At 32.7% G+C, this 13,042-nt stretch overlaps 3 protein-coding genes across 6 annotated transcripts; 2 read left to right on the top strand and 1 right to left on the bottom strand.

Moving 5' to 3' along the window:
* Positions 1-181: 181 nt before the first annotated feature.
* LOC144835771 (mediator of RNA polymerase II transcription subunit 19-like) lies at positions 182-4,914 on the top strand. The gene is made up of 6 exons (XM_078690858.1): positions 182-373; positions 595-717; positions 1,279-1,412; positions 1,763-1,865; positions 2,651-2,748; positions 3,594-4,914. Exons 1-6 carry the CDS (start codon positions 187-189, stop codon positions 3,663-3,665), a joined length of 717 nt encoding a protein of 238 aa, XP_078546984.1. The 5' UTR covers positions 182-186; the 3' UTR covers positions 3,666-4,914.
* Positions 4,915-5,056: 142 nt separating this feature from the next.
* Positions 5,057-7,930, bottom strand: LOC144835770 (serine/threonine-protein phosphatase PGAM5, mitochondrial-like). 3 transcript variants are annotated; one of them, XM_078690857.1, is made up of 5 exons: positions 7,659-7,930; positions 7,253-7,422; positions 6,834-7,048; positions 6,273-6,406; positions 5,057-5,769 (listed from the first exon to the last, which is right to left on the bottom strand). In XM_078690857.1, the coding sequence occupies exons 1-5, from the start codon at positions 7,835-7,837 to the stop codon at positions 5,619-5,621; spliced, it is 849 nt and encodes a 282-aa protein (XP_078546983.1). In that variant the 5' UTR covers positions 7,838-7,930; the 3' UTR covers positions 5,057-5,618. The 3 variants fall into 3 exon arrangements, with proteins under 3 accessions (XP_078546983.1, XP_078546981.1, XP_078546982.1); XM_078690855.1 differs by having other exon boundaries at positions 7,253-7,425; positions 7,659-7,929; XM_078690856.1 differs by having other exon boundaries at positions 6,273-6,403; positions 7,253-7,425; positions 7,659-7,929.
* A 172-nt stretch (positions 7,931-8,102) lies between these two features.
* On the top strand, positions 8,103-11,626 carry LOC144835836 (protein HGH1 homolog). Of its 2 annotated transcripts, none has more exons than XM_078690944.1 (4): positions 8,103-8,214; positions 8,642-9,303; positions 9,709-9,899; positions 10,280-11,626. In XM_078690944.1, exons 2-4 carry the CDS (start codon positions 8,664-8,666, stop codon positions 10,526-10,528), a joined length of 1,080 nt encoding a protein of 359 aa, XP_078547070.1. In that variant the 5' UTR covers positions 8,103-8,214; positions 8,642-8,663; the 3' UTR covers positions 10,529-11,626. The 2 variants fall into 2 exon arrangements, with proteins under 2 accessions (XP_078547070.1, XP_078547071.1); XM_078690945.1 differs by having other exon boundaries at positions 8,146-8,261.
* Positions 11,627-13,042: the final 1,416 nt, after the last annotated feature.

Here is a 13,042-nt window from a genome sequence, read left to right as displayed (position 1 = left end):
CTGTATTAATTACATTCTAATAATAAAGTGGTTCTATTCGACTTTATTTTCTATATTGCCCCCCTCTCTATTCATACAAATCTCTTTTTTCGTCGTCGACGATCGGATAGCGTGCGCGTGTGTCGTGTGAAAACAAAATTGTCCGGAAATTAATTATAGAGGGCAGTTTTTACAAACGAAACAAAGATGTTGGCCGATATGATGATGGATGATGTTGACGATGGAAGACAAATGCAGTCTTCTTCTCTTATTTTTGATGACTTACCAACAAAAAGCCCAGAATCTATAAATGCAATATCTCCTACATCCATATCATCGGTCGATAATGATAGATTGACGCAGAACCCATTCTATCTTATGAAGAAATTACCAGGTAGTTTTCGCTTTTGAGCTAGGCCAGTCGTCATTGATAGTGTACTGCGGACTAGGCCTAAATTGATTTATTCCCTGTGTCATTTGAACTTCCCATACACACTTTTTGGTCTAGGCCTAGTATATAGTCTTAAGTAGAAATTAACGAAACTAATGTTTTTACCAGTACTAGCCTTTGATAATTAGTACTTTATCTAGTTTTAATGCTTTTTTTTAATATAGAAAAGGCTGAGGTAACTGGTGAGACAAACCTTATCAACCACTACGCGCTTGACCGAACATATCAGAAGTTTTCGAGTAAGAAAGTAAAAGAACAACTTAGCACTTTTCTTCCATTGATACCTGGTAAGCTGAAGGTGTTGTCATGCATTTAATTATATATTCTTCTCTCTGACAACAACTACTGTATGTGTTTGATTCTTGTCAGAATTATTTATATGAATTATGATTTAACCTACATATTCCTTCTTTATTGTGATTGTTGGGTTATATATTTTTAAGACTGTTGCATGATACATAACCATAACATATATTTTGTATACTGATACTTGCACTGATGAAGGGCTAGTAGTGTTGCCCGAAAGCTTTGCAAATTTTTCTGGATGTTTTACTTTTATAAGATTTATCGAAAATAGCGTGCGCGACGCTTGGTGGGAAGGATTGGGAAGCAAACGTCATGATGTGTACATACAACAACAAATCACGTACGTACGTGTTGTGACATTTGCTCCCAAACCCTTCCCATCATGCATTGTGGAAGCTATTTGCGATAAACCTTATTGTTTTGATTTAGCTTTTTGCTTATTTTATTTTGAATCTCCATTGAGATCCAGCCACTGATACCCATATCTTAATTTGCCTTTGGATTTATATTTTGTTTATTTAAATATTTGAATTTTTTTTTAGGAAATATTGATACGGTTGGTTCTCAAGATAACAGTAGCCTCCAACTGTTGGTTGACAAACCTCCAATTGGAGGCAAGGAAATTCTTCAATTAAGTGGTAGCGCATTAGCAAGTTTCAAGCTGCATCCAGGATCGGTATGAGATATTTCTATTACTCCAGTTTACTTTTCTCAGTCTTACTAACATAAAGCTCTGTCTACACTGTCAAGCTAGTTTGACAAAAAAAGAGTGATGATTAATTATGGACGATATTAATTCAAATATTCAACATTTGTAAAAAAAATATAAATAATAAATAAATTGTGAAAATGGTTTGGTTCAAATCAACTCTGTCTACACTATCGAACTTGTTCGACAAAAAGAGATTGACATGCTCAAATAAGGTAGTGATATACCCATATGGTAGTGATATGACATCATGTCCATATATGGGCACATCACATTTTTTTGTTACATAATCTGTGTGAATTTGTTTTTATCATTAGATACCAGATCAATACAAGTTATTACATCACCAAGCTCCAAAAAAACACAAGCATAAAAGACACAAAAGGGAACATCAGCCACTGGAAGCAGGATTTACTCAAGGTAATGCACAACGCCCGGGAGAGGTGCGTCATTTGTCCGATGTGTGTCATACCTTATGAATACCCATTTTGACGCAGTGTGACCATTTTGTTTATGATATGGTGGCTGGTAAAGTGACGGACATTGACACACCATTGCTCATTAATAAATGTGATGTACCATCTAGGTTTTTTGACGCACTCCCGCGTCAATAATTATTTGTAAATGATGCACCTCTCTCGGGGGTCGTATAGTGGATCATACAATTGGCAAGTGCATATGTACATGGCCAACACAAGGTGCTTGCTATTGAGAACTCTTGGGCATTGCCGTCCAAACAATCATGGAATATGCCAAGGTAAATCGTGGAAAATGTGTTGCCAACGCATATTTCACCTTTAACTAAAAGAGGCCTAGTTGTAGTAGGCCCTAGATGGTAAATTTCTATGGTCATCCAAAACAATTGAGAATTTGTAAAAATTTCATACGCATCCAACAGCAATTACAGGATGGATAAACTATTTTATAATTTATCATGCTTATAAACTAAGTCTCATTTGAGGCTTAGGGAGTGGAGTTGAAAGTGTCATGAGTTACAACTCTGATACTAGGTCAGGATTGAACCCTGAACCTTTGGATTGGAAGGCAAGCATGTAAACCACCAAGCTACCAAGTCATACACCATATACTGTAGGATATGACTTGAAATATTTTTTGCGATATCGGTAAAATATATTTGAAGAGTACTCCGAAAGATGCAGGATTTTGATAATCAAATATTTATTTTTTAACAATTTGAATTGTAGGTGGTGAGGCACAAAGTGATGAACCAAAGAAAAAGAAAGTGAAGAAACACGAAGATCCAGACAGAAAGAAAAAGAAGAAAGATAAAAAGAAGAAAAAAGTAAGAATAATGTTATGTAAACCTCAATTTTTATTTTTTAGACAATTTTAAAGTTCAAAAGGTTCAAACATGACACAAGTGGGACATTGCATTTTTATTTTTTGATTATTACAAATTAGCAGTCATTTGAATAATAGAATGTGTGATTTGCATAGCCATATATCATAAAAATTGTGTGACTATATAAAAAATATTTTAAACAGCTGGTATATTTTTAATTTATTTTTATTTTTTAATTATTTTAAATTATGTATACAGTTCAAACATAACAGAAGTGAGAAATTGCATTTTTATTTTTTAATTAATATTTAAAATTATGTATACAGTTCAAACATGACACAGGTGGGACATTGCATTTTTATTTTTTAAATATTATTTTAAATTATGTTTACAGTTTCAAACATGACACAAGTGAGAAATTGCATTTTTATTTTTTAATTAATATTTAAAATTATGTATACAGTTCAAACATGACACAGGTGGGACATTGCATTTTTATTTTTTAAATATTATTTTAAATTATGTTTACAGTTTCAAACATGACACAAGTGGGAAATTGCAATTTTATTTTTTAATTAATATTTAAAATTATGTATACAGTTCAAATATGACACAGGTGGAACATTGCATTTTTATTTTTTAAATATTATTTTAAATTATGTTTACAGTTCAAACATGACACAGGTGGGACATTGCATTTTTATTTTTTCAATATTATTTTAAATTATGTTTACAGTTCAAACATGACACAAGTGAGAAATTGCATTTTTATTTTTTAATTATTTAAAATTATGTATACAGTTCAAACATGACACAAGTGGGACATTGCATTTTTATTTTTTTAGAATAAACACAGTCCAGACCACACTGGTGGTGTAGCACCTCCGCATGAAGCCATAGGACCTGGACGACCATGACACTGCATCTAAAGTAATAATTACTTTTGTTAAGCTCTGTCTACACTATCAGACTTTATGTGACAAAAAAATGTGATATTTGGGCACATCACAATTTTTTTTATCAAACTAGTTTGATAGTGTAGACAGAGCTTTAGAGGTTATTGCTATACTTATTATGGAACTAACTAAAGCATTTTGAATATGATGCAAGCAAGTCCAGGAGAAGATAGATGATGATCAACCAAGAAGCAATCAGGCCTGGAATTGTCTCTTAAGCTCTGTCTACACTATACTAGTTTGACAAAAAATGGTGATTTGTCCAAATATGGTAATGATAAGCCCAAATATGGCAGTGATATTTTTTGTCACATAAAGTTTGATAGTGTAGACAGAGCTTTATGGTATTTGGAGCACACTCACTGTATAACAAATTATATAAAATTATGTGTACAGTACTAAAACAGTTGTACCGCCCTCTATATACACAATGGCATCAACAGGGTATCATTATGCAGATGTGAATTGGATTTTACTTTAAAGATGTATTGTCCCCAAAAACATGAAAAATTAAGATTAATTAAATCAGACTGTGAATAGGTTATTTTGTAGTTATAATAAAGTTAATCCCTTCCATAAAAAAAATGATTTCTCATATAAAATGACAAAAATTCAACCAATCGACTGGCAGGCAATTTGACTATTGTTTGCTTTAAATTACATTTTTTCAGATAAATACATTTTTTTTAATTCAATTTTTGGTCAAAGTGGATAACTATACGATGTGTCATTAAAATGGCATATTAAAAAAAAAATTGTACAAATTATTTTTAATGGGGACAATACATCTTTAACCAGACTGAAGTTATTATTCAAATTAGCAGTCATTTGAATAGTAGAATGTGTGATTTGCATAGCCATATAAAATTATCATAACAATTGTTTGACTATAATAAATATTTTAAACAGCTGGTATATTTTAAATTTATATTTTATTTCAAATTCATGTATAAATTATTCAAATTATCAATGAGATATGACAAGTTGTCTTGATAATATTATTTACTAGTTTTTGTTTTTTTTTAACGTACAGATAATAAAGTATATCAAAATAAAAAAAAATCATAAATTGATCCTGGTTTTACTGGACAAAAATTAGTATCACTTTAAGTACAGTAATATAAAATCACTCAAAAATGAAATAATACAGTGAGAAAGTGGCACAGTGGATAGGGTTCCCATCTCTGAACTGAAGTTCGAATCCCATGTATTCCAAAATATCATCATCATGTTCATGAATTTCTATAGTATATTATTTAAGCATTATTATTTCGTTAGCTCGGCCAATTTGTTGGGTTTTCTTTTTTTTTGTAATATTTTGTATATATTTCTTGAAATAAATCAAATATGACTATTAATATTGCTTTTTATTTTCATCCCCTACAAATATGTTGTCAACATCATGATCACAATATATATCCTACAAACAATTATTACATTGTACAAAACAATTTGTGTGTAATTCAGAATCAATTTTATAGACAGTGAAATATTGATACAGCTAATATAGCAGCAGTTATTACTTTCACGCACGATCAACCGTGCCTACAGCGTCAGATTCCCAGTGCTGTATCTCCGCATACATCTAATTCTGAAGTATCATAGGAATATTTGGTAATACAGCATCACATATATATCACATGTGGTGCCTATATCATGTACGGTTAGGATACTACTAGATATTGTATTTGATGTTGTATTACCAAATATTCCTATACTTCGGAAATAGATACAGTACCGAGAATCGTCTGTCTACAGAAAATGTTTACATACATGCATGGTTTTGACCATGCTGATTAAATCATCTTCCTACATTGGAATAAGCATTGGTTAAGTACTAGAAAAGTTACATAAATATAAGGGACACTATCTGTTTTCCCCATAAGATGTCCAATTATACCTATTTGATAGACATTATGTGACCGAAACTTTATCATAAGGCATAAAGCCAGAGTTTCCTAGCATCCGAACGGAAACTCTACCGCTAGGACGAACGCAGACCCATGTGATACTGCCATGGTTTAAACTAAATCTTAACCAAGCTTCTGGAGGGAGTTGTAGAGCTCTGAAATGAAAAAAAATTAGGTAAAATAATTAGGTGTCCAGAATTAATATGGCGAACTGCACATCACATGACAAAGGGATAACGGGGGCGAATTCAGGATTTTTAAATTGTAGGAGCGCTAATAACAATGTCAATTTAGCTGTCAAAACAAGAGCGCGCAAAACCCTGGATCCGCCCCTGTCTTTTGAGCTGTCATACATGTTCAATATGTTTGTTACTCTTAATTATTCAATTCTGAATTTAACAATAAGGTTTATCGCAAATAGTGTGAGCGATGCATGATGGGATGGAATTGGGAGCGATAGCGCCACTACCAGCCTATATAAAGTTTTTATTATACTGGTGACAGTGTTGCTCCCAATTCTTTCCCATCATGCATCGCTCATGCTATTTGCGATAAACATTATTGTCAATTACCATCACATTCCAAGCGCAGGTTGACAAATAACTAAAGTAGTGGACGGGTACTCTAATCGTAAGCACAAACAATGTACTATATTTACCTGCATACAAAGTAACGTATAACATTCGCATGGCATACCAGCAGCTCTACGCTATCATTCATTTGCTCTGGACTCGCTCGATGAAAATACTTGCAAAATGCAGCCTCAATCCGAGCACCATCTTGGAAGAACTGCTGAAAAATAAAAGACAACATTTCCAAAAAACAAAGGTTCTGGTTATCAGACTTTGAAAATCGGGCCCAGATAATCGTGGCCATAAAAAAAGAAATTTAACCGCTAAATAATCAATCTCCTTAATAATAAAATTAATCAGTAATTAACCAGAACCAAATCTCTTCCAATCAGCAAAATTATCTGTAAATGATCTAGAATCAAAGAAGAATATGTTCTGGTCAAGAGAAGCACAGAAGTCTCAAAATCCAGGTAGACTTTGAAAACTGGGCCTGATCCGCTTGGGCCCCCGATAGGCTTGTTCCTCATTTTATTGAACAAACTTATTTCTATGCATGCAATCTCTATCTACAAATACCACCTGAACATTTATCATTTTTAATTCAAATATTTCATTATTAAATGAAGTTAGAAGGAGTGAAAACCAACCGATGCTTCAGGTCTCCAGTGTCCTGCAGGGGGTTCAGGGGGAATTGGCGCCCCTTCTCGTAGAAAGTCACATGATTTACGAGGCAAATCAGGAAAATGCTTAGCAATTATATCAGCTGTCTCGATTGCTCTGGTCATTGTGGAATTGTGAATAAGGCTAATGTCCAGTTTCATGTCTTTCAAACGAAGACCCGTCAGATGTGCTTGTTCACGACCTGAAAGTAATCAAAAGTCTCTAAATTTTAATTTATCAATTTAAAGTAAAAATTAAATAAATAAAACTTGATGATATGTACTTACACTATAAAGTACTGTATATATACATCAATTTTTATATATATATATGTACACTATAAATAAAGTAGCTAAGCTAATTTCTTATTGTCTTAAAAATAAATATTAATATTACTAAAAGATACCTAGAAGAGTCAACGTCCTATTTTTGTCATCCTCGCGACCTATATTGTATTGTCCATGACGAATTAAGATCAAATGGCGTGTGGCTGTTGGCTTCGCTTCTGCTAGTTTTTGATTATATATTTCATTGTCGGTTTCTTTCTTTGGTGGTTTTACTGAACTTTTTGGATCCCTTCTAAAAATAAATTAAACAAACAAAGAGAACTATATAATTATAAAGTATAAATTACTAATTATTTAAATTAAAAAATATATTTATTTTATACAGTATTTAAATTCTAATTAGCCTATAAATTATTTATTATTCATAATATAGGTAGTTAATACATTTAAAACACAGGATTAAAAAAATGATAAAAATTAAATTAATATTTAAGCTAGGCCTAGGATTTACTCCAAAAGACGCACTTGTCCCAATTATTGTCCCACTTCACACTTGGCTCGAAGTTCGTGGTCCACGATGCGTTGGCTTGAGGAAGAAACCTTCTAAAATATTGATTTTCATCATTTGTCACACCGTGGAAATACACAGCACCAGCGATTCCAGCCGATATACCACATACAACTTTTAATGACCTAGAAAACATGTTTAAATGCAATTTTTAAAAAGAAAGTTTCGATCAGGTTAGTTTACCAGGAGGCAGCCATTTTATATATTTCAGGCATGTCCAAAGAAATGTTATTTTGAAATATTAAATGTATAATTTTTAATAAATCTACATCACTTAAAGTATTTAAATAAAATTACTACTTAAAAATAGATTATTTTTTTGCTGTAAATATTGTGTATAGTATTGATAGGATGACTTAAAACTTTGAATTTTGAACTAGTAGCCGCCTCCTATCTGTTTTTGTTCTGCTAAATAAAAACCAAAATAAAGTTTCAACACGTGAAAAGATAAAAACGGGCAACGTATATATTTTAAGAAGCACCAACTTACCTAGTTAACAGGCTTTCGACAAGGTGCAGTAATTGCACAGTATTTACAAAATAGACTTACGGAGAATAGTGTAAATTAATAATTTACATCAAATACATGCATGCTAGCCTAGGCTAGGCCCTAGCTAGGCAGAAACATAGTAATTGTTGCATAATATGTCGGTGTGTGAATAATGAATATTTGCATAGGCGGCTTAGGCCTAGGTTAAAAATTATTATTATGAAAAGTGTTTTGTGTGTATAACTAGGCGTAGTTTATTCTAACTGAGTTGTAGTTATCGCCATTTATTAATGTGTGAAATTAATAAATAGGGTTTGGTTGTAGTAGGTATAAACATGGAGGAAATATACAGTATGTATGTCTGTATATTTCCTCCATGGTATAAACTAATATATATAGTAATATCTATTCTAAGCAAATATAATAAATTACACTTTTATTTACTTACAGAAGAAATTGACAACTGTTTGCCATGGAGACTGAGGAAATTTTCCAATTTCTATCTCCATCTGCGAGAATTGATGTGAAGGCATTTGCTTTGGATTACGTCCTTGGTTTAACCAGCACAACAGAGGGAAAGGCGCTATTGTCATCTGATAAACGATATATCGAATCAATATTCAGTTTAACAAAGGACTCCACATCATCGATCGTCAAAGATTCCTACATAGCGCTCATAGGCTTATCAGCAGATGATGCGTTTGCAAATACGATGATTACGGACTATTGTATCGTTCCTTCGCTTCTGGAGTATATCGTCAATGAAGAAAGTGATCATGTCGATACAGTCTGCATGTTACTTGCAAATTTAAGTCGCAATTCATTTTGCTGTCGGAAATTAATTGAGCTTATAGACTCGGAAGAATGCTCTGTTAAACTATCAAAAATTGTTGAAGTTTTCTGTCAGAAAAAATTTAACAAGAAGGAGAATAATTTAGACCATCTTGGGCTGTTTTTGTCGAACATTACTCAGCTGAGAGAGGGACGAGTGTTTGTGTTGGATAGGACTCAGTGTGTGGTTCAACGTCTTTTACCGTATACCGAGTATGACGCATCAGAAATGAGAAAAGGTGGTGTAATTGGAGCCTTACGGAATTGTTGTTTTGAAACTGGTGCGTAGTATTGTTATAGGATATTGGTCAGATCAAGGCAATTTAACAAGCTGAGCTCCGGAGATCAAAGGGTTTATGTGTGGCTGCGACACAGTCAGTTCCATGCCTCTTAACAGACATTGCGTGCTATGGAGAATATGTACATAGTACAGTACTGTTGGTATTTGTTGCAGCCAGACATAAGATCAAAGGACTGTTACGAGTTCCTATCTTGGCTTGGCGAGCTCAGTGTCCTGTTGTTAGATTGCATTGGTCAGATGTATGAATGACTCGGGTCAAATCTGAATCAGAGAGATGACCATGTGTTACTTAGATAGCAGTCACAATGCCCAAGTATCTTTGTACATGATAGATGATTTTAAAAAATTATTTCATTATTTGTAGATAATTTATTTTTGTTTACAGATGACCATGAGTGGCTGTTGAGTGATAAAGTCGACATCCTTCCTCATCTCCTCCTGCCATTGGCTGGACCAGAAGAGCTGACCGAGGAAGACATGGAGGGTATGCCAGATGATCTTCAGTACCTCAGCGACGATAAAAAAAGAGAACCCAATCCAAATATCAGAAAGATGTTGATAGAATCAATATGCCAGGTACTGTAATTTGTAGATTGACTTTTTTTTGCCAAAGAAAAAGAGTGTTATGGCATAATGGTATCATACTAGCATATGAGAGTGCCACATTAAGCTCTCTGTCTACACTATCAAACTAGTTTGACAAAAAAAGTGTGATATGCCCAAATATGGTAGTGATATGCCCAAATATGGTAGTGACATCATCATGTCCTTATATGGGCACATCACATTTTTTTGTCACATAAAGTTTGACAGTGTAGACAGAGCTTTAGGCAAGATATATTTTATTCCCATTGCTTCATTCTTCGGGTTTGAACATAAAGCTGTTGGTCCTGTGCCCGATAAAAAAAAAATACAGTATTCTAATAATTGTTAAAAACTTGCATTTTTTCCCATAGTTATGTTCTACAAAGGAAGGAAGAAAGATTGTGAAAGACAAAAGAACATATGTAATAATAAGAGAGCTGCATAAAACAGAGAATGACAAGGAGGTGTGTGTTGCAATTGAACATTTAATACAGTTATTGATTGGAGATGAGCCGGAGAAAGGCATGGAAAACCTAAAGACGGTTGAAATACCGCCAGAAGTAGATGACAAGCTTAATAAAATTATGCTACAACAGGACAAATTAGAACATAATGAATAACAACTTATAAAATTATTGTTTTTAAAATTAGAACTTTAAAACACCCACCGTTGATATGCTGGAAATTTTTATACTATACACTAAAAAAGTGTGATGTACTGTACCCATTTATGGACATGATGACGTTATATCACCCCTCATCTATCATATCAACCCTCACCACCACCACCTGTCAAATGAAGACGATGATGACGTCAAAGGGACAAATGAGCTTAGTTCTCTCAAGCTCTGTCTACACTATCAAAATTTATGTGACAAAAAAATGTGATGTGCCCATATACGGATATGATGATGTCATATCACTACCATATTTGGGCATATCACACTTTGTTTGTCAAACTAGTTTGATAATGTAGACAGAGCTTATGTAAAAAAGCCACTTCCAAATAGAAATATTTTTAGGTTTTGTTACGATTCAGGGCCAGTAGCCAGCATCAGGCGAAAAAAATGTTTCAATTTTTGACAATACTATGTTTTCACAGTTCGTATACTTTATACAGTACAGTACTGTTTTAATAATTATATTAAAAACATCTTTGCCTCATCTGTTTTTAATCTTCTCTCGCCAAGGCCATGCAATTACTTTTAAAGAAAAGAGAGACTTTCTAAGCAATCACTGGTGAAAAACATTAACAAAATTGAAAAAACCAATCAAGACTTAACTAAACGAAACAGTTATTAATCATTCGACGTTATTGAGTGTTAATTTTAATCAAGCGAAAAATGTTATTAATTACTGTAAAAAATTATGTATATAAATGATTTTATAATAGAAAATTGTAACAGGTAAAGATACTATGGTATTTCCATATCGCTCTGAATTAAAAAATATTTATAATATAATAATACAATCATTTTCAGTTTTGTGCTCTAGCAAATTCATAATTAAAATGACATTGAAATACAAATATTTAAGCTCTGTCTACACTATCAAACTTTATGCGACAAAAAAATGTGACATGCCCATATATGTCATGCCACTACCATATTTGGACATATAACTACGATATTTAGGCACATCACACTAGTTTGATAGTACAGACAGAGCTTTATCTTGTTTCAAATTTGATTTTTATAAATAACATATTATTCACACAACATTGATTGGATGTTTTTTATATATTGTATTGTATTCACGTTCTTTTACTATTGTCGCACCTTTTCGATTGTGTTAGCCTATTTAAAAAAAACCGCCAAAATCTTAACGTATTTCACGACAAGTCGTTCTGGTTAGTTTGGTTTCTCCTTCCATTAGAAAAAATTGATATACGCATTAATTAGTTTCCACTAGAGATGCAACGATGTAAGCGCAACGTTGACCAATCGCAGCGATGGATCTTTCAACCTGTCGCTGGCGATTGGTCAACACACTTGCACGTCCTTGTGAAGACCTGTGCTTGTCCGATCCCACGTAGAATAGGTCCTGAGCGGTTTTCTGCTCAAGCATGTGCTGAGTCCACCTTTTGTATATGATCATAAGAAATAATGGATTATATATTTTTGTTTTCTGCTTACTGTTACCGTTAATTGGCCTTGCGTATTCCGAGGCAACAGAATGGTACAAAACAAATTTTTTTTTTTTTTTAATTTATATCAAACTTCGACAATTATATATCATAATACATCGACATAAGTGAGGCACAAGACTTTACAATTCATTATCTCGATCTTTATTTAATAAAGAGTTTTTGATAGGCATATCTGATTATATCAAACCTATTAGTAAACCCTCCAGCTTAAAGTTTTAAATGAATGATACACTACACAACAATTAAAATGTGGAGCACACTACTTATGATATCCATACACATTGAAACTGTGCCTCTGATATAAAAGAGATAAAATCAGTTCAGGGGATAAATAATATCAGAAACAACTGTCCTCTACATTCAATGCAATTCTGAATTTTAAGACTACATAATGGTACAAAAACTATTTTAAAGGAATAAAAATTGAAACATATATATACATATATCTCATTAGCATCATCATTTTTTATTTCAAAGACTATCGCCAATATTCTTAAACCAAACTGTAGTAGTAGTTTGAGCTAAAATTTTAAATTGGTCCTATTGTACACAATGAACAAAAATGCTGAGCTTACCGAAAATGAAAAAAAAAATGTCCTGCCACAATAATGCACTGTTGTTAAAAACCAAATGGCTTTCAAGCCATAATGAATATTAATGATCGTATATCTAATTGAAACAGTACTGTCGGATGATTGGATAAATATAAATATATATTTTTTTAATTTATGAAGTACATGTTTTGAAGGGGTTCTTTTTCAAATTAAAAAGTATGATTTATAGCATAGAGTTATAAAATTAGATATAATTTTATAACTCTATGTTAATAGTATAATAACGACACACTTGGAATTTAGAGGCCACCCAACATAGTGTTGGGTTTAGTTTATATACACATACAGATCTACAGATTATCTCTTAATTAAATCTATACTTTGATCCTGTTAAACCATTGATTAGTTTGAAACCACTGATTGGTCTTAAA

The sequence above is a fragment of the Antedon bifida genome, chromosome 2, assembly GCF_963402885.1.
Source record: "Antedon bifida chromosome 2, ecAntBifi1.1, whole genome shotgun sequence".
Lineage (NCBI taxonomy): Eukaryota > Metazoa > Echinodermata > Crinoidea > Comatulida > Antedonidae > Antedon > Antedon bifida.
The sequence above is the reverse complement of the archived record's forward strand: the minus strand, read 5'-3'. Positions and strand labels throughout refer to the sequence as shown.

What these genes read in the sequence shown, in the direction of transcription:
- LOC144835836 (XM_078690944.1), top strand. Translation starts at nt 8,664, where the DNA reads ATGGAGACTGAGGAAATTTTCCAATTTCTATCTCCATCTGCGAGAATT. An exon ending in GAATTGTTGTTTTGAAACTG is followed by an intron (nt 9,304 to 9,708) that starts GTGCGTAGTATT and finishes TTTTGTTTACAG; the next exon opens with ATGACCATGAGTGGCTGTTG. An exon ending in TGATAGAATCAATATGCCAG is followed by an intron (nt 9,900 to 10,279) that starts GTACTGTAATTT and finishes TTTTTCCCATAG; the next exon opens with TTATGTTCTACAAAGGAAGG.
- LOC144835770 (XM_078690855.1), bottom strand. Translation starts at nt 7,837, where the DNA reads ATGTTTTCTAGGTCATTAAAAGTTGTATGTGGTATATCGGCTGGAATC. An exon ending in TAGGACGTTGACTCTTCTAG is followed by an intron (nt 7,049 to 7,252) that starts GTATCTTTTAGT and finishes GATTACTTTCAG; the next exon opens with GTCGTGAACAAGCACATCTG. An exon ending in ACTGGAGACCTGAAGCATCG is followed by an intron (nt 6,407 to 6,833) that starts GTTGGTTTTCAC and finishes TTTATTTTTCAG; the next exon opens with CAGTTCTTCCAAGATGGTGC.
- LOC144835771 (XM_078690858.1), top strand. Translation starts at nt 187, where the DNA reads ATGTTGGCCGATATGATGATGGATGATGTTGACGATGGAAGACAAATG. An exon ending in TCAAGCTGCATCCAGGATCG is followed by an intron (nt 1,413 to 1,762) that starts GTATGAGATATT and finishes TTTTATCATTAG; the next exon opens with ATACCAGATCAATACAAGTT. An exon ending in GGAAGCAGGATTTACTCAAG is followed by an intron (nt 1,866 to 2,650) that starts GTAATGCACAAC and finishes TTTGAATTGTAG; the next exon opens with GTGGTGAGGCACAAAGTGAT.